General features: G+C 42.3%; 1 protein-coding gene across 1 annotated transcript; it reads left to right on the top strand.

Annotated features, from left to right (window-relative positions):
• The first annotated feature begins 1283 nt into the window (after positions 1-1283).
• On the top strand, positions 1284-21107 carry LOC136653326 (vomeronasal type-2 receptor 26-like). The gene is made up of 9 exons (XM_066630235.1): positions 1284-1419; positions 5237-5529; positions 14238-14422; positions 15156-15454; positions 16955-17619; positions 18782-19009; positions 19817-19943; positions 20061-20813; positions 20941-21107. The coding sequence occupies exons 1-9, from the start codon at positions 1284-1286 to the stop codon at positions 21105-21107; spliced, it is 2853 nt and encodes a 950-aa protein (XP_066486332.1).

The following is a 21107-nucleotide window of genomic DNA, read 5'->3' as shown; positions in this document are numbered from 1 at the left end:
ACACAAATGACAGCTTGAAGCAGGGAACTGCAAAGCACAATGGAGCTGGCCAGACTTTTCCCCACCCATTTCCTCATCCTGGATCCTGGTTTGGTGGCCATGAAGGCCAGAACTACAGTAATGTTTTTTTGCCAGAACGCAAGAAACAGCCACTGAGAAGATGATGCCAAAAGCAGTTTGTCGGAGGAGAAACGTCACCTTCCCAGGTTGTCCAATGAACAGCAGTGAACAAAGGAAGCAGAGCAGGAGGGAGATGAGGAGGGTGTAGGTGAGGTCCCGGTTGTTGGCTATGGCAATGGGAGTGTCATGGTGCTTTACAAATATTCCTAGTATGAGAGTTGTGATCAAAGCAAAAGAAAGTGCTAGTCTGACTAAACCTGTCCCCAAAGATTCTTCGTAACATAAAAAGTTTACAATCTTGGGAATGCAGGAATCTTTGGCCCTGTTTGGATATTGTTGTTCTGAGCACTTGGAGCAGTCATTCATGTCTGAAAAAACCTCTGTGAGATTCCCCGACACTATAAACTGTGCTTCTGGAAAATTGGAAGTTTCCACCCCTGTTGGTAGCCTCAGAGAGGCTTCTGCAGGGTCCTAGCAGTCGGCCCCTGGGGCTTTTGCCCCGTTGGACCTTATGCTAGGTTCACAACTCTCCTACATAATTTAGAATTAAACTTACACAAGCTTACGTGAATTTTGTTAGGAGTAGCATTATATTTTCATCATCTTTAACCAGAGAAATATGATCTATATACTTTGTCTGCTCAGTTGATGTGCAAAAATACTACCAGCTCTCACTCTCACTCTTGTTTCTCAGTATTTTTGATTCCATATTTACTGAAAATTTAGCCACTGATTTTTGTTCAGTTTTTTGCAACTCACTAACAGCCCAATCCTAACACGCAGCCCAATCCTGAGCTGCCCGGGGTGCCCCCATTCAGCGGCACCACGAGGGCTGCCGCCGAATCCAGCTACCACTGGAGGCGGTACCGCACTACCGCTGGAAGCACTTTGGGAGTAGGGGACGTTCGTCCCCTTCCCCCGGATAAGGGAGGCAGCCCCGCAATGGGGCTACTGTCATTAGCGGCACCCTTTGGGCGCCGCTAAAGTAAAGGCGCTTGTGTAAGACATGCAGCCTCCATGAGCACCTAGGATCCTGTGGAGCAGAGCTCCGTGGATCCTCCTCCCGCCCGCCCCCAGGCATGCCTCTGGCATGCCCCCCTCCCCACGTCACACCGGCCTCCCTGCCCCCTCCCCACATCACACTGGCTTCCCCCCTCTGTGGAATGCCCCCGTCTCCACCCCATTTGCCATTCTGCAGCCCAGTGGTCGCAGGCACTGCCGAGGTGTGGAACGCGGGCCCCCGCCAGGCGGTGGCTCAGCAGCGGCTGGAGCTGAGCCACCTCCAGCGGAAGCCCGGCGGTAAGCCCTGCAAATGTGCCTTGTGGCACGTTTGCCACTGTGGTCCATGCCACGGAGACGTGGTGCGGACCATAGGATTGGGCCCTAATGCTCCAAACACAATAGACTTTGCACTGTCAGAACTCACATTCCAGCAATGCAAGCCCCTTTGTGGTGTCTCAAAAGGTGTGCTACCACTGTGTGTTTCTGAGCCACTACTGCAAATGAGAAACAGCGTATGCAGCAGCAGCTCCTGGAAGTGCTGCCAGGGCTGATCAGTAAAGAATCAGTGCATATTGTGGAAAGAGAGCAGAGGGAAATTTCAGAGCAGGGAGAGGAGGGGAGGGATGGTGAGTGGAGTGGAGGGGATGGATCCTGGTGGCAGAACACCTGCCAGATCCTATCTCCCATTTCCGAAGCTGCACCAGGGCACAATCCTGAAGGCACCCTGGGCCGACGCAAGTCCCTTGCGCTGGTCCATCGCCGTTGCAAAAGTGCCGTCAAGCACTCTCACGCTGACTTTGCAATAAGGAGGCCAGTGCTTGGGTGTACGCTGGCCTCCAGAGGCTGAGGTGGGACCCACTCACACAAGGCAAATGGTGAATCCACAAGAGCCAGGCTCGGCTGGCGTGGGGATCTGGGGAGGCCTAGGTTCTTGGAGGGAGCAATTTCAGGGTAGAGGGAGGGCAAGGGGAAGGCGGGCATGGGGAAGTGGGGCAGGGCCAGGAACTGGCACTTATGCCACATCCTATCCCTGTTCCCAGGTAGCTCCGGGCTACTCAAATCTGTGCCACTCTTTAGGTGGTGCAGATCCAGGTAGCCCCATTTGGGCTGCTGCTGCTTTACCTGGGGTAAGAAGAAGTGATTCCCCTTGCCCCAGGCTGAGCTGCTTTCAACCCCAACCCTGCCTTGGATGTGGGGCATGCCTGCCAGCCTGCCTGCTCCAGGGCAGGTTGGGATTGGGGCACACCCTACTTTTTTTCTTCTTGAACCTTTGCCAGCTACGTAACTGGTGTGGTTTCAAAGTGGATCATAGGCCACCAGGAGGTGTACTCAGAGGTAAGTAAATAATATCTCTGGCAGGCTTCCTGATCCAATGGCACCCACTATTGAATGCAGCGCATGCTTCATCAGCACAGCTGCACTGCCATAAATGGTACAGGATAGGATTGGGACCTCAATGAATGAGGCATAGGGAAGGTAGCTAACTGCCTCAATGAATATTTCAACTTACCCTTCAAAGTTTCCTCTTATTTCGCCAAGTTTTTTCTTACAAGATGCAGAGGCAATAATATTCCCTCATCACAGCTCGTCTCTCAGTCAATAAATCAAAAGTCAGTTGATCTTTCATTGTCTTCACAATATTCTGATTTGATATAATCATTTAAGAGAAACATTAACATTGTTCTCATTGTTCTCATGAACATTGTTCATTCTCTTAATGTTCTCATGAACATTGTTCATTCACTTAATGTTTAAGAGAAACATTAACATCTTGTTACCAGACTTGGCCTGCGTCATTCTTTGCTTGCTTTTCTGGATTATTGTTTATCCAATAACTTAATAATTAACTCTGAAAAAACCAAAATTTTGGTTTTCGCTAAGTCTTGGACTTTGTTTCCCTGGACGATTGGTACCCTTTCTTTCCAACAAGTACCGTCCTTTAAATATCTAGGGATTCTTTTTCATTTTCGCCATAGTTGGTCACCTCACTGGAAATCTGCCATTTCCTCAGTTGCACCTCATTTAAATGCGATTGCACATTTTTATTTTTCTTGTGGTAATCAGTATGTCCCTGCTGCCCTTCACATTTTTAAAACTAAAATTCTTTCTCAATTATTGTATGGTGCTCCCATTTGGATAGAGGCTGCAAATCATGATCTTGACCAAGTTGCAGCCTCTTTCCTCAGACGGATCTTGGGGGTTCCTAATTTAATCAGATTATCCACTCTCATTCTCAAATTAGGGATCCACCTTCCCTCTACTATGGTGTGGTCCCTTACATTCAAGTTCTGGCTTTGTCTGCATTTAAATATCCACCCTGAATCTCTTTTAAACCATCTTTTAAAATATTCCTTTTTTACTAAGTGGCTTCAAGTGATCAATTCCAAACTTCTATCATTGGGATTGTCCCTTGAATCTCTTGTGGACATTAGTCTTCATCAAGCCCATTCAGTTATTAAGACCAAACTATGGGAACTTGAATTTATTCATCTCTCATCCAACCTCAATCCTACCTGTTCTCCTCGGTTTTTTGGCCTTCTTCCTTCATCTGGCCGTCCACACAACTATTTTACTATGTTGATTAATCCTGTTAAAAGGAGGGCATTTATGTTGGCGAGATTTAACATCTTTCCATCAGCCGTACATTTTGGCAGATTTTCTAATATCCCCTTGGAACAAAGATTGTGTCCCCTTTGCTCTTTGGAGCTGGACACAGTGGCCCACATTTTACTCTGTTGTCCGTCCCTTCAACTACTCCGAGAAATTCATTTACATTCTGTACTTTCTTTTCCTCTAAGTTCTTTGTCAGAGACATTATCTGCACTTTCGAGTGATTCGGTTGTAGCCACCACTGGTGAGGTAGCAGAATTTCTATCTGCAGTTGCTAAGTTAAAACCTTTAACCTGATATATCTCTGTTTCGTTGTGATCTTTTCTCGGTAGCACAGCCATTGTCTTGATTACTTTCCTGTACTGTATTTTAATGTTTTATTTAATTTTTGCTTATGCCAATAAAGGTTTTGGAATGGGTTTAGTTCACTAATGCAGACTTTCTGCAGTGTGAACCCTGTTTCCAAGCTGCAGTGCAGAGTAACCTCCATGCCTCCGTTTCATTTTGATTTGAAATAATCATGTCAGAGAAACATTAAAATTCCATGGGAGTTGTGATTTTACATCATCTAAGAGGTGAAAAATTAATGTAATAGGAGCGTGATCAGAAATACAAATTACATCTTTTTCATAGGCTCTGATTTCTTTAAATCAAAGATGTGTGTTCATTGTTTTTTGAGTACTAACAACTCATATATCTTTTCTATGGTCAGGTGACACCCCTTTCTCTCTGTAATAACAATTGCCGTTGTGGTTCCCACAAGAGAAAGAAGGAGGATGAGCCATTTTGCTGCTATGATTGTGTCCCATGTCCTGAAGGGAAGGTGGCTGGCCAGACAGGTGGAGTTTGTCTTTATCAAGATCTGACTGACTCCAGCACAGTAGTTCCCAAACTTTTTCGACTGGTAACTCCCATTGGCCACAGCTCTCCATTAGGGTGACAATCCTACACATTGTATAGGGTGGCGGGTATTTTGCGAGGATTCCGCAGCTCCCCTGGCTGGTTTTTGCAGCTTCCTGAGGAGCCACAGCTCACAGTTTGGGAATGAGACTGATTTGTCCCCTTCTCAGTTTCTGGAATCAAATGCAGGGAAGGTGCATGAAATTAGCAAAATGGGAGGTAGATCTTTTTTCCCCATATCTCTCCTGGACTTGATAATGAAAATTTTGGTATGCATAAAGAGGGATAGATTTAACATGTGCAGATAGAGACATGAGAATTTGTATAGCAAAAGCACAAATAAAAAAAGGAATGTGGGTGCATATTTACTCAGAAGTAGTTTTATTCAATGGGGCTTACTTCCTGTAAGCCTGTTTAGAATTGCAGCTTGTAGATGTAATCATATACACATTGAACTGGGAGTGAGTACAACTAAATATCAATGGGGCTTCCTGTATTGGAATCACTGACTGGCTCTAGTATATCTGGTCAAGGATAAAATAATTATGATGGAAAGTATCTATTTGGTGAAGTGGTTTGCAGTGACCTTCTCCTCTCTTTTCAGACATGGATTCCTGCACCACGTGTCAAAAAGATCACTACCCAAACCAAGAACAGAGCCAGTGCATTCCCAAAGCAATAACATTCTTGACTTATGAAGAACCTTTGGGGATGTCTTTAGCCATTTCATCTGCTTTATTTGCTTGGATCACAGCTCTGGTGCTAGGAACGTTTATGAAGCATCACAGCACTCCCATCGTCAAAGCCAAAAACCAGAACCTCACCTACACTCTCCTCATCTCCCTCCTTCTCTGCTTCCTTTGTGCCTTACTCTTCATTGGGCAGCCAGACAAGATGGTGTGTCTCCTCCGACAAATTGCCTTTGGTATTGTATCTTGTGTGTTGGCCAAAACCATCACAGTTGTTCTGGCTTTCATGGTCACCAAACCAGGAAGCGGCATGAGGAAATGGGTGGGGAAGAAAATGTCCACCTCTATTGTACTTGGCTGCTCTCTTATCCAAGCTGGCATTTGCTCTGTGTGGCTGTCAACTTTTCCCCCATTCCCAGATGTTGATTCCAATCAGTGGTTGAAGAAATGGTGCTGGAATGCAATGAGGGATATGTGACAATGTTCTACTGTGTCTTGGGCTACATGGGCCTGCTGGCTTTTGTTAGCTTTACTGTGACTTTTCTGGCCAGGAAGCTACCTGACAGCTTCAATGAAGCCAAGTTCATCAGCTTCAGCATGTTGGTCTTCTACAGTGTTTGGCTATCCTTGTGCCGACCTATTTGAGCACTAAGGGAAAGTCTATGGTAGCAGTGGAGATCTTCTCAATCTTAGCCTCCACATTTGGACTGCTGAGTTGCATCTTTTTCCCTAAATGCTATATTATTGTGCTGAGGCCTGAACTGAACAAAAAAGATCAGCTGATAAAGAGAAAATTTAATTAGAAAAATTGAATACTTCAATTAAGTTTTGTTTCTATTGTCCAGTGACATGGGCATTCTTGAATCCTATCCCTTGAACTAAGCTGCAAACCCACTTCCCTATATTCGTTCACTTCAATATACTAGTAAGGACACAATCCAAACCTCTTATGTCAGTATTTACCAGCACTGGCATAGTGGTGCCAATGGTAGGTGTGCTGCATCCTGCAGTTGGGTGTCACTCATGGAGGCCTCCTCAAAGCAAGGAAATGTTGGTTCCCTTACTTCAGAGCTGCATTGCCCTTAAGTCAGTGCTGGAAAGTACTGGCATAAGGGGCTAGGATTGCACCCAATGAGTCAAAATCATTTTTTAATTTTATTTATTTATTTATTTATTTATTTATTTATTTATTTATTTATTTCTGAGACCTTTATTGGCATATCAAACACGATTTGCAATCAAAATTTACAAATTGACATAACAATTTGCATAACAACTCAACAATTTAGAGCAAAATACCAAAGTTATTTAAATTCTGACAACATTACTTTAAGGATCTCGGATAGATAACCAGCAACAGCTGCAGTCAGAGAAACACAACCATCTCTCATGAACTTGGAGAGAGTAATATCAGAGGGGGAGAGATCAGAAGGAATCCAAGAAGTAAGGTAATGATTACAAATATCGAGGTGAACTGGACAAAGAAAGAGAATGTGAAACAAAAAATCAGGAGACTTGTGACAGAAGGGACAGAGCCTTTTCTCCCGTGGAATATTAAGAAAGCGGCCAGAATGAACTGCCGAGGGGAAGATGTTGAAGCAAGCTAACATAAAGGCTCGTCTATGTAACGAGTTGGTTAACGTATGAAAATAGTTAGGTGCATGATCAAAAGATGGGGCTAAACCAAGAGAAAGAGGGGAACAAGTAGGATTGAGGTTATTACTTAAATAATTGAATTCGGATGATAGGAGCTTGTCTTTTATCAATGAATATGCTCTTGGAAGACTCATATCTGCCAGGGATTCTAATGGAAGATCAAGAGAAGCAAGTTTATTGTCTATCAAACGAAACCAAGAAGAGAAATAAGAGTCTCTTAACAAATCGTGTAAAAGGGAACCAGAATGAGAATTTAAAAACAGTTTAAGCCAATAATTAAAAGTAAGTAACCAGGCTGTAGTTGTTGGAAGATGAGTACCTAATTCTAGGATAATTGTGGAAACACGAATTAAGTTTGGGATACCTAAAATTCTGCAAAAAAAGATGCTGCTATCTGATCAATATCCTTGTTGATTACTTTGATCCATATTGGGGCACCGTAAAACAAATGGGAGACAATTTTGGACTGAAAAATCTGAATAGCGATGGGGACATACTGGTTACCTTCATTATGAAAAAATTTTGAAATTGCTTTGAGTTGGGGTGAGAGAGACGAAGTGATAGCTTTCTTGTGAAAAGACCAGGAGGGTTTATAATGAAATATAAGACCCAAATATTTATAAGACTGGACTTGTTTGTATATATTGGGACCTATCGTCCATGTTGTAGGGGACCAAGTGCGAGAAAATACCATAATTTGGGTTTTATTTGAATTAATTGTTAGGTCATTAAGTTTACAGTACTCCTGAAATGTAGCTAAAATACAGCGAAGTCCAGATTTAGTTAAGGAAAATAGTACTGCATCATCTGCATATAAAAGAGTAGAGACAGGGACCCCATTTAGAACCGGAGTAGAATGGGAAGAAGAAAAAAGAAAAGAAGGTAAATCAGATAGAAATAAATTAAATAATAAAGGAGCAAGGATATATCCCTGGCGGACACCATTGTAAATAGGGAATCTGTCAGTGAGAGTATTGGAATTTGGTATCCGGACCTGACAAAAATTCTGGGAGTGTAATTGGCATAGCAGGAATAATAAACGCAGGTCTATTCCCCATTTAAGTAGTTTGGACCATAGGAGGGCTCTATTTACAGAGTCAAAAGCCCCTTGGAGATCAACAAATGCAGCAAATAGTTTAGCTTTATTATGAATAAAATACTTCTCTGCTAGATAAGTCAATGTAAAAATATGGTCAAGGGTAGAAGCTCCTGTCCGAAAACCAATCTGTTCCTTTCTGGGGAGGTTTTTAGAAATTGCCCAGGAAGAGAGTTTTGTTAAAAGATACTTTGAGTACAATTTTCCAATATTTGACAAAAGACTTATTGGGCGATAATTTGAGGGTAATGAAGGATCACCTTTTTTATAAACTGGAATAAGAGTGGATGTCAACCAGGCATCAGGAAAATGACCGGTGGCATTAACCAAGGTAAAAAGAGATGCAAGTGGTTCTGCCCACCATTTGGGATTATCGGTCAGAGTCTCATTCAAAATGTTGTCAGGCCCAGGAGCTTTACCAGGTTTTAGAGAGAGAATTAACTCATGTATTTCATTAGGGGAAACTGGAGGCCATTCCAAAAGATCCTGTGGAATATTATTGGAGGGTTGTATTGGGGTCAGAGATGAGAATTTTTTTGAAAAAAAAAGTCAACCCAAGTGACTGTAGAGATAGATGGAAGCAAATTTGAAATTGAACGGGTTGATCTGGAAACTAAAGACCAAAAGGCCTTTTGATTATGGGAAATAATTGCAGAGTGTAATTGATCCCACTTATGTAGGGCATACTGATGTCTTTTCTCATCAAATAAATCATGGCATGTTCTGCGTAAATGAAAGTAGTCTCTTAAAAATGATGGAATTGAATAAGAACGAATAAAAAAAAGAGGGAGCATATTAGTTTTTTTAGTTGCCAACAATCAGCATCAAACCGAGAATTGTGGTTAAAAGGAGCCCTTGATGGCTGGGAGGGACTAGACGAGCTAAGAAAATTAACTAGAGAATCAATAAAAGAATTGTAGTCTCTTATAGCTGAGGATGAAGAAGAAGGAAAAAGAACGTTACTGATAAGAACAGTAGTCTCCGAGTGACAAGTCCACTGGGAGAAAGCATGTTGTGAGATAGAAGACCATTTATAAGATTGACTGGGGTTAGGAGAAAGTGGAGAAGAGTGGGAAACATCATAGGGAAAAGAAAGTGTTAATAAAAGTGGAAGATGATCTCCCTCAGAACGATGGCCCAATGAGAAGTCAGAGAGAAATGGTAAGAGATCAGGGGAAACAAGGGCATAATCAATAACGCTCAGGCCTCTCACTGAAAAATGGGTAAACTCTCCTGGGGTATCGTTACCTCTAGAGCCATTTAATATAACTACATTAGCAGAAGCACATAAATCAATAAAGGAAGCAGCATAACTATTAAAGGTTGAATCTTTGGAAGCCCTTGGAAGATAAAACCAAGGAGGGATTTGGTCATCCGTAAACCAATTCATATGTTGGACTAGCGCAGTATTACTGGGGCCTATTCTAGTATTGAGGTCCCCTGTTATTATCAACAAAGCAGAAGGAAAAGCTTTTAGATTATCTTCTATAATTTTTTCAAGAGATTCCCATAGATTGGAGGGAGTAATAGCAGCAGGGGGGATATACACATTAAACAACAAAATTTTTATAAAAGTTGATCTGCAGAAGAAAAATTTGAAAGTATAAGGATTGAATCGGTATATGGGAAAAGGAAAAAGGTAATGATAGCTTTACAAAACAACAAAGTCCAACACGTGGGCGTCCCAAAATATTGTTTTTGTAAGCAGGTAAATGATAAGGGGCATAACCTGGAATGGTCGGGGAAGACAAAGACCATGTCTCCTGAAGTAAAATTAAATCAAAAGTTTTCAGATAATAGCTGAAGTTAATCCAAACCAGGCTCTGGGAAGCTGAATTTACCTCTCTTTTTGCTGATCTTAACCCAGTATGTTCCCCTCTTTCTTTTGGTCTCTGCCCTCTACCAGGTCAGCCATCTAATTATTTTGATACCTTAATAAACCCCTCCCTTAGAAGGGCTTTTATGCTCACGCTTTTTAATATTTTTCCCTCCTCGTATCATTTTGGCAGATTTTTCCATATTCCTCGGAACTGCAGATTATGCTCGTTCTGTCACCTCAAACCGGATACACTTGAGCATATCCTGATTCATTGTCCAGCGCATTGTTTACTTCGAAAGCTGTATTTGGATCCCTTTTTATGGCATCGCACCGGCCCATTCGTTGACCCCCTCTTTGTTTCGCTAAGTGACAACCAGGCTAACATTACCACAGCAGTTGCCAGTTTTTTATCCCAAATTATTAAAATATCCCCGCTTCCTAAAAAATAAAAAGTAGGGAAAACTTCCCTCTTCTTTTGAATTATTTCCCATTTCCCTTTCCTATTATGTTTATCTTTTAGTGATTGTTGTAATCTCGTTTACCCACTTAAATGCCAATAAAGGTACTATTGATTGATTGATTGATTGATTGATTGATTGATTGATTGATTGATTGATTGATTGATTGATTGTAAAGAAGGCCAATTCTATGCTTGGGATCATTAGAAAAGGTATTGAGAACAAAACAGCTAATATTATAATGCCGTTGTACAGATTGATGGTAAGGCCACACCTGGAGTATTGTGTCCAGTTCTGGTCACCACATCTCAAAAGCTTTATCTGAAGCTTTTCTGGACTACCCCGAAATGTTCCATGAAATCAAAGTAATAGTCATGGCATTTTGCGAAGGAGGGGAACAACCATCAGTTAGTCAACAGGGAGAGAGAAGAGCAGTATGACTATTAGAGGAAGCTTGAGGGTGGTGAGAAACCTCTAGCTGAGTTGTAGTTGGAATAAGGGAATGGTTCTGGGTGTCTAAAGGGGGTCCAGATGTAAATTTGTTAATCACATTGTTTTTTTGCATACTAGGACCAATAAAATCAAAATTTAGAGGCGGGGATATTGAGAAGTAGCATCGATTAAACGAAAAGAATCAGATAAAGTGCTTTTCTTAATAATAGAAGTGGGGAAAAGGGATGTATGTGAAAGGGGCATAGGATTAGAATTAGGGGGAACAACTGGGGAAGACAAAACATCATTTGGAATCAGAGTATCAGTAGAGATTTCTAAATTCAACATAATAGGCATAGGAGAAGGCTGACTAAAACAAGGATCATTCGACCCTGCAGAAAAATTTGACAACAATTTTTTTCCTTGAGGATACAGTTTCTAGTTTAGCAGCCTCCAGAGGGCAAGGGAAGGGAAATAATTTGGAAGCAGACAAAGAACAATCCAAAAGGGAAATAGGAGAGGAACAATTCTTTGCCAAGCAGGGAGACTGTACTGACGCAGGAACATCCATGTTTCCTCCTTGGAAATAAGTTTTGGTTGGAGCAAGTTTGGTTATGATGGTATCACGAAAATAACGATGGGCAGATATGCCTACTTCCTGGAAAGAACTGGTGGTAGCAAATAAGAGTCTCAGAATATATGTAGAATGAAATTCCAGGAGGAGACGGAAAGGGCGACGAACAGAAGGTAGTTGAACTAAATTCTGTAAATCCACCTTAAAAACAGGAATTTTAAGTAAGGTGGCTAGATGTCTTCTGGCCGAATGGATTTTGGACCAGACTGGGTGTCTCCTGGGTGCCAGAAGATCGGATAGCACAGCTGCAGAAGCTTGATAAACAAGTTGGCCTGAATGATCCATCAAGATTGCAGAGACAAGCTTGGAATGAGACGTTGAGGCTAAAGTAGGATGACTCATCTCCAATGCAGATTGAGAGAAAGTATTAACAAGAAGGTTTGATAACTTAGAAATTATTTGGTGTTGCTCCTTTAAGAGGCTCAATATATGGGAAATCGGAGAAAATATAGATGATACTGTCTGGGCCATCAGTTGAGAGTATTCCTCAAGCATCATGGATAATTCACAAGGCTTTCCGTCAACCATTTGAGCACTCTCCTCAGTCTGAGATGACTGCTGAGTTTCCAGCAGAGGTTGTTCTTTCAAAGGGGGAGACACAGGCTGGAAACACTCTTGCAGAGGCGACTGGCTCAGAGAAAGTTCTTTAGGAATAGAATTGTAGGAGGACAGAAACTTCTCTAATTTAGTTTGTTTCAGAGAAGGTAATAATGACTCAAGGTCAGGACTTGGCGGGGAAAGAACTCTTTTACGCCTCATTTGGATAGATTAATTAGCCGTAGTTATAAAAACAACTGAGCTCTGCACAAGGAAATGGCGGCCAGATAACTACAAACTGACGATATACAATCTCAAGGTCGAGACATATTAAACTTGGACACTTGAAGTCTGTAGAAGCAGAAAAATGCTGCGAAGGAGTTCCTTAGTTCATGAGCAATCAAAAATGGGACAAAAAATTTGGCAGGGAAGATTAAAACAATATACAGTTACCGGAGCTCCAAATTCCAACGTCCTGTAGCTTTGACTCTCCCACGTGATCCCTTAATTTTATTTTTTTTCTAAGTATCCCTATGTCTCAAAAATAGTCCTTCATTTCTTTCACTGCTTCAGCAATATTTTGATTGAAATTGAGAGCCATGAGAATTTGCTGGAGAACTGATAGAACATGGACTTCTATGTAACTGAACTTACAGAATTGTAAATAGTGCAGCAAAGCAACTGTGCTGCTTGATGAGGATTCAGAATGTCTCTGCTTTCATTCGCACCTCGCATTTGACAGCTTTCCCTGTCTTTTAGCTAGCCCATCAGAGGCGGGCAACCCAAACCTGATGACAGACCCACACTGCGATCCAGCAGGGCCAGTGCAGCTTCTGCTGCACCCAGTGTGGGATTAAAGGCTGCTGGAGTTCTCCTTGGGGGAAGGGGACATTTGTCCCCTTACCCAGGGTAAAGCCCCAGCAGCCTATTTGGGGCTACTTGGATCCATGCCAGCGATATTGCTGGCATAAATCCCAGCCACCTCATTTCAGGCTTTCAGACCTGTGGGGGGGGGGGGGGGGGTTAGGATTTGGCAGTAGCCATGGCCACTGTCCCTGCCCCACCCAGACCTGAAATGTCTTTTCCCAATTCCCCATGTCCCATAACTCTTCCTCTTACCTGCATTCCACCCTCCCCCTGCCCACCTGCTGCTCAGCAGACAACATACCTACAGACCTCTTAGTGGCAGCAGCATATGGGTACAGACCTTGCCACTGGTTCCACAGGCTACCACATTGCCACAACATGACTTATGACATGCTTGTGACAGCACACATGCCCATTCCACCTGTGCTAGATAGCACATGATTGACCAGAGAGGCTGAAATTTGATAGCACTTTCATGGGAGTAAGCCCCATAGTGAACTCAATTCATGAAGATCCTTCCATCACGCTTTTGAGTAAAGAGCGATGTCAAGAGTAAAGCAAAACTGAAAACTTAGTTGAACGGAGATGGATTTTTCATTTATATTCTATCAGATTAACTCCCTCAGAAATTTTCCACTGTCTCTACAATAAATTGTGTTTTCTTATCATGACAATGCTTGACACACTGTCTACTATGGCATCAAGGAACAGTGGGGGACAGCACTGATGTTGCACACTGAGGAGGCAAGGAAAGATTGTGAGGAACAGGGAGAGATTCAAGGAAAGGAGAACTTTGTGTGGTGGAATGGTGGTTGGGGAAAAGCAGTTGGAGGGGCAGTTGGCATGTTCAGAAAGAGCAGTTAAAAGAGGCAGTTGGAAAAGTGTGTGTGTGTGTGTGTGTGTGTGTGTGTGTGTGTGTGTGAACGAGAGAGAGAGAGAGAGAGAGAGAGAGAGAGATGCATTTCCATACACTAAAGGCCCATTTTCTGGAGGGGTAATTATTTATATCCCTTGTCAGTCCAAGAAATATACCCTATAATCGTCAACAGGGTTAAGTCTGGACTCCTCACTTATATAAGCCCTGTAATTCTCATTTTCATCAGCGTCCCTTATGGACTTTCAGGTGCATATCAACACACTAATCAGGGCCAAAATAAGTTTTGAGCATCAGTTTTGACATTCAGAAGAACTGGAGCGTGAATGACAGAGTTCCATCACTCCAATTTCTGATAATTGTCTGCTTTGGAGGGGAGGGTGAAAGGCAAGAGTTCCATAAATGGTACCAGCAGGGACAACTGTCTTTCACAACAGGCTGTTAGATCAATGATCATATAGTTGGAGGTCAAAAAAGTGGGATCTGCATGAAGATAGGATCAAAATGAGGGTACTGATGTTGCAACTGCTTCTGTTCTTGCAGCTGATTTCTTACACTGAGCTCCAGGAAGAGATTGTTAATTGTGGGGTCCGTGACCCCCTCAATATTCTTTATAAATATCATAAAGCTGGGCACTTCATGATTGGTGGGACTGCATCTCAGACTTTGGTATTCTCTGATCCATTGTCTTTTAATACATACCCTATTCCTTATTTTGACTATCCCACGTAAGTTCTTTTTGTATCACATTCCTATTGACCTATGGTTGATAACTTGTTAAAAATATTAATTGACTATTAAGATTGTATTCTTAGATTTTTTTTCTTATTGTGTTTTTGTTTACATTCCTCTCTATCATGCAATTTGAATTTCCATCATTCCCAGTTTTTCCATTCCTCTCCATCCCATCTTTGATTATCTACTGAAGTATATCTATTCTCCCCCCCCCCATTTTGCTCCTATTATTATGGGTTTTGCTATTTCACAGTCACTGTAACATCTTCTACAGCACCATGTCCACCAAAACACCTTCCTTTGTGATATTTGATAAGATTTTTCATTAGGCAGAATTTTATTAGGTACTTTGCTTAGTATCCAATCTTGGGAGTCCTCCTCTTTTCGGTCTGCCACCCTCCCCCTTGCTAAAATATATCCTTGTCTTTCTTCTTAACATTGCTCTCTGATTGAAACAGTTTCTACCTTTATGATTCATTTTCAAGCTGTTATGTAATCCATGCTCCTTTTGAATCATCTCTGTGCACAAGATTAGAAATCAAATGATATTATGTAAAATAGCATGAATGTGATTAAAACATGGCAGAAGCGTGTTACAGTTTCTATGACAGAACTTGGTAGAAGGATGATGGGAAGTGTAGCAGATCCAAGAGTGAAGTACTTCAGAAACTGATGCATCAATTCTGTGAAACAATATGTGTTGTTTTTTTGTTGTTGTTACTGCAGGATAGTCACAAAGAATTACCAGCAAGTTTTGGCCTTGGCATTTGCAGTTGATGAAATAAATGAAAACCCCAAGATCTTATCCAATGTCTCATTGGGATTCCATGTGTCTGAAATCTGTTTCAGTCCAAAGAGAGTCTATCACACTGCAATGGAATTTTTCTCCACACAACATAGGTTTGTCCCCAACTATAAATGTGACAGTCAGAACAACCTGATCACAGTCATTGGGGGACTGGGTTCTGAAACCTCACACCATTTGTCCGCCATTTTGGACCAATACAAGCTGCCACAGATAGAGGGTGATTTCAGAAATCAGAGGCAGTGATAACATTTCTTTCACCTTCCTGGAAATGTATGTTGTGATATATTTTTGCACGTTCAGAGTAAACTATGACTGACACTAACATAACTTCTGTGTGAGCTTCAGTTTGTTTTCCCTGATTTGCCATTCCTCAAGGGTCAGCTTTGGAAAGCAAAGGTTGAGCTGTGCGCAGTCTACATACTATGAAACACCAGCCCACACTTTGAAATGACTTCAACTGGTTGTTTCTTCCATATGCTAAATGGTGTGGGGGCAAGAGGAAACCTTGTGGCATACCATAAACCAAAGGCACATTGTTATTTTAAATGGATACTAAAAAGAGTCTTATTTTCCAAAACAGATGGCCCAATCCTATCCGGCACATGAGCACTGGCTCTAAATGGTTACTGCTGCATCCTGTGCTGGAATGGAGCAGGCTGGAGGTCTCCACGGGGTAAGGGAACATTCATTCCCTTACCCCCAGTAAAGCCCAGCCTGCTCAATGGGGCTTCTCAACTCTGGGCCAGCTATTTTGCTGCTGCAAACACAAGAAGCCCCATGCTGGGTTTTCAAACCAGGTGGTTTGGAACTGGAGGAGGAGTCCACCGCCAGTCTCACCCCTCCCCCTCTCTGACCTGTTTCTCTCTCAGCCCTCCCTCCACCCATCCTCCATGCCCTTCCACCGCCCTCCCCACACCCTTGTGCCACTCGGCACTTACCTGCACTCCACTGCTAGCAGGGCTCCCGTTGCGGTGTCAATAGGGATGCATAGGCCTCCCTTCCAGCACAATTTACTCCCTGGGTGGTGCAAAATGGTTTATGGCACATTTGTGACACTCCCTGCAGTTCCGGCACTGAGGCAACATTGAATCAGGCTGTCCATTGTTGTTACTCTGTTGGTCAGATTGCTTTTATGAAGAATATATGCATTATCTGACTTGCTGATGAAAGGATGAACTTTCTCACTCTTTTGCACTCATGTTTCATCATTTCCAGAGTATTTTAAAAGTCAGAAATTATAAAATCGCTCACAATTTCAGAATGGATGTCAGCCTCACACAGAGTATGTTACAGCGGTCTTCCTCACAGGATATAAAAACATTCATTCGGGTTGCAAGATTGCCGATTTCCAGGAAAGCTCAGAACCGTAATTCCAGTTGAATGTTCATTTTTTCCAATTAGTATTTCAGAGATGTAAAACAAAATGGTAAAGCATTCAAAACTGAGTTGGAATTCATTCTTATAAAACCTTCGGCTTTTGTCTTTCAGTTCAGCTATGGTGATTTTGCCCCCACTTTGAGTGGCCAGTCTCATCTCCTTCCTTTATACCGGATGGTTCCAAAGGAAGTCCATCAATACGATGGGATTGTAAAGTTACTTCTGCACTTTGCATGGAAATGGGTGGGTCTGATGACCTTAAAGGATGATAGTGGAGAACTTTTCCTGAAGAACCTATTACCCATACTTTCTCAGAGTAGAATTTGTGCTGCCTTCACAGAAAGAATTGCCACATTCGGTCTTTTTGATGACTTCTTCAGTGCGCAACAAAGCTGGAAGGAGACATTCTTTGTTGTGATGCAAAGTAAAGCCAATGCTGTTATTGTCCATGGAGAAACCCAAACTATGACATGTTTGAGATGGTTGCTGAGCCAAGGAGAAAATGACTATGAGATAGTATATGGCAAAGTGTGGATTATGGCAGCCCCATTAGACATTTCATCAGTGCCCATGCAGAGGGATTGGAATATTGAAACCTTCCAAGGTGCTTTGGCCTTCACAGTTCATTCACGTGCTGTGCCAGGATTCCAACATTTTCTTCAGAGTGTAAACCCTCACTTGGCAAAAGGAGATGGTTTCATCCACAAATTCTGGGAGCAAGCATTTGGCTGTTTGTTTCCAAATCCCAGTTCTGATATGGATGATGAGGAGACCTGCACAGGGCAAGAGAAACTGGAGAGCATTCCTGGACCTTTCTTTGAAATGGGCATGACTGGCCACAGCTACAGTATCTACAATGCTGTCTATGCTGTGGCATATGCTCTACATGCCCTCTCCTCATCCAAAGTTAAATTCAGATTAACAGTAGACAGAGGGAGGTTTGAGTATCGGAACATCAAAGCATGGAAGATACTATATTTTGGCAAAAAAGAGAATCTACTTTTTGTCAGTCGGATCTGGCAATGGTGGTCCATGCCCTAGTGATGTCTTGGTTAGACTACTATAATGCACTCTACATGAGGCTGCCCCTGAAAACGCTTCAGGAGTTTCAGTTAATGCAGAATGTAGCAGCTTAGTTGGTCACTGCAGCTTGACATGTGGATTCTGCTGTGCCATTACTCCGGTGGCCATACTGGCCAACCATTCCTTTCCAAGCCCAATTCAAGGTGTGAGTGATGACCTTTAAAGCCGTATACAGCATAGGATTAGGATACCTCAAACACCGCTTTCCCCCATATATTCCTGCACATCCCTTGTGGTCATTAGAAAGAGCCTTTCTCAGGATACCATACCATACAAAGCCAGGGGGATGGCGCCAAAGTGTCGGGCCTTCTTGGTTGTGTCACCACACCTCTGGGACCAGCTGCCAGAAGTTCTGAGAGTAGCTTCTTTGGTATATGGTTTCTGGTGGGGTTTGAAGACCCATCCGTTTTGCCTGACCTTTTGGGAGGGAGGTACTCCTTAGTGACCCCTTAACTTTTATGCTGCTATACATTATTTTATTCGTTATCTCCTCTTTTATTGTTGCTATTTTTTAAAAAAATTGTTGTAATGGTTGCAATGGTTTTCATTTTAATATTTTGTTTTACTGTTAATGTATTTATGTTTTGTTGTACACCACATTTTAAGAAAAGCTATATAAAAAGACTTTAAATAAATAAATTGTAAGGAATGGGCGCTCAGTACCTTGGTGTATGCAGAACACTGCCATTGTCCCTAATATTAAAGTGACATACTATAATGAAGTCTAGCAACATCTGCCTGCAGCGCCATAGGATTTGAATGTACTTCTTTACTGTTAATATATTCTCAGAAAGTGACATTTATCTGATTCAGGTTTTGACACCATTTCCTATAGCTGGAGGATAAAAAGGCAGCATTTTTACTGATTCAGAGTTTCTCTCTTTCTACAAAATGAGTAACACTTGCATAAACCACTTTTTTTCCCCTCTAAAATAAGTGCTTTATAGACTCATTCTCTTCTGTATCACATCCTGTACATATCCTGTATCACTCTCCATCTGTCAAGGGAAGATCTTGTAACATTCAACTGAAAGTGGTACCTAGGATTTTTGTCCTAATTTTTCATTTTGTCTTTCCAACCTAGCTCCATGGCTTTCTGAGGACCATATCATTTAACAACAGTGTTGGAGAAACCATACAATTAAATGAGAAAGGGGAATTTATGATGGGGTTTGATATTACCAATGTGGTCACTTTCCCAAACAAGTCCTTTCTTAGAGTGAATGTTGGAAAGATGGATCCCTGGACTCTTCCGGGCAAAGATTTCAACATTGATGAGGATGCCATTGTGTGGCACAGAAGATTTAACCAGGTGGGATGATGCTGTAATGGAGACATATTTTACTCAGATTGTAGGCTCTTTGATAACATGTTTCAACCATCTCTAGCTCAATAATATATTTTTTGGGTTATATGTCTGCACATTGAAATGTGCAGATATGTGTTCTGATTGCACTATCTATTGAAACATATCATATAGGAATCAGTTCTGCTTTATATGTTACACAATAGAAAGTTCGCAGGAATTACAGATGGAAAACAGTGGAAAAGAACACAACACCCCATAACATCAAGTTTTTGTTTACGAAATATGGGAATTAGTTCTTATTATTGGTTTCTACTTTTTTCCCCTTCTCTATACATTGGATTAATGTCCATTGTGGGTCTGTCCACCAAAAAAACAAGAGCAGGAAGTTAGTGCCCATGCTGGAAGGGGCCACTCAGGGCTTGCCAGAGGGTAATATGCTAGGTTATGACCCCTCTAGGGCAGACCTGGCCTCAGAGGTCTGGGTAAGGAAGGGGTTTTCTGCATCCAGCTTCCTCCACTGCCCAACAGTGGTAAGACTGAATCCCAAGAAAGGGCTATGGTTCTTCTTGCCCCCCACCACTGATGTCGGAACTGTCATAATCATGATTATTATCATTTGGGAGGAAAACATTAAAATGCCATAACCACTGAGGTTTAATGTCATTCAAAAAGTGAAATGTTAAAACAATCGGAGGATAACAAGAAATAGCAATCACATCTATTTCACGTTCCAATTCTTTTATCTTTGAAAATTGTGTTTAAAACATCTTTGCTGAGTACAAATATCCCCTCTATCATTTCTATGGCCAGGTGACACCCCTTTCTCTCTGTAATGACAACTGCAGTCCTGGTTCCCATAAGAAAAAGAAGGAAGATGAGCCATTTTGCTGCTATGATTGTGTCCCATGTCCTGAAGGGAAGGTGGCTGGCCAGACAGGTGGAATATGTCCTTATCAAGATCTGACTGGCTTTAGTATATCTGGTCAAGCATAAAATAATTATGACGGAAAGATCTATTTGGTGAAGTGGTTGGCAGTGACCCGTCTCTTTTCAGACATGGATTCCTGCACCACGTGTCAAAAAGATCACTATCCAAACCAAGAACAGAGCCAGTGCATTCCCAAGGCAATAACATTCTTGACTTATGAAGAACCTTTGGGGATGACTTTAGCCATTTCATCTGTTTTATTTGCTTGGATCACAGCTCTGGTGCTAGGAATGTTTATGAAGCATCACAGCACTCCCATCGTCAAAGCCAACAACCAGAACCTCACCTACACTCTCCTCATCTCCCTCCTGCTCTGCTTCCTTTGTGCCTTACTCTTCATTGGGCAGCCAGACAAGCTGATGTGTCTCTTCCGACAAATTGCCTTTGGTATTGTCTTTTCAGTGGCTGTATCTTGTGTGTTGGCCAAAACTATCATGGTTGTTCTGGCTTTCATGGCCACCAAACCAGGAAGTAGTATGAGAAAATGGGTAGGGAAGAAAATGGCAATTTCCATTGTTCTTGGCTGCTCTCTTATCCAAGTAGGCCTTTGTGTTCTGTGGCTGGCAACATCTCCCCCTTTCCCAGACATTGACTACCACTCAGTGGTTGAAGAAACGGTACTGGAATGTAACGAGGGGTCTGTGACAATGTTCTACTGTGTCCTGGGCTACATGGGGCTGCTGGCTATTGTGAGCTATACTGTGGCTTTCCTGGCCAGGAATCTCCCCGACAGCTTCAATGAAGCCAAGTTCATCACTTTCAGCATGCTGGTCTTCTGCAGTGTTTGGTTATCCTTTGTGCCAACCTATCTGAGCACTGGTGGTTGGCAACCTTCAGTCTCGAAAGACTATGGTATAAGCCTACAGCATGCAGTATTCCCATGCGGTCTCCCATCCAAGTACTAACCAGGCCTGATGCTGCTTAGCTTCCAAGATCAGACCAACAGCTTCTCTGGAAAGGACTAGGGGGAAGTCTATGGTGGTTGTGGAGATCTTCTCTCTCTTAGCCTCCACATTTGGGTTGCTGGGTTGCATTTTCTTCCCTAAATGCTACATTATTGTGCTGAGGCCTGACCTGAACCAAAGAGATCAGCTAATAAAGAGAAAAGGATAA

Source organism: Tiliqua scincoides, chromosome 5 (genome assembly GCF_035046505.1).
Source record: "Tiliqua scincoides isolate rTilSci1 chromosome 5, rTilSci1.hap2, whole genome shotgun sequence".
Taxonomy (NCBI): Eukaryota; Metazoa; Chordata; class Lepidosauria; order Squamata; family Scincidae; genus Tiliqua; species Tiliqua scincoides.
Note: the sequence above shows the minus strand (reverse complement) of the source record. Positions and strands in the feature narration are given on the sequence as shown.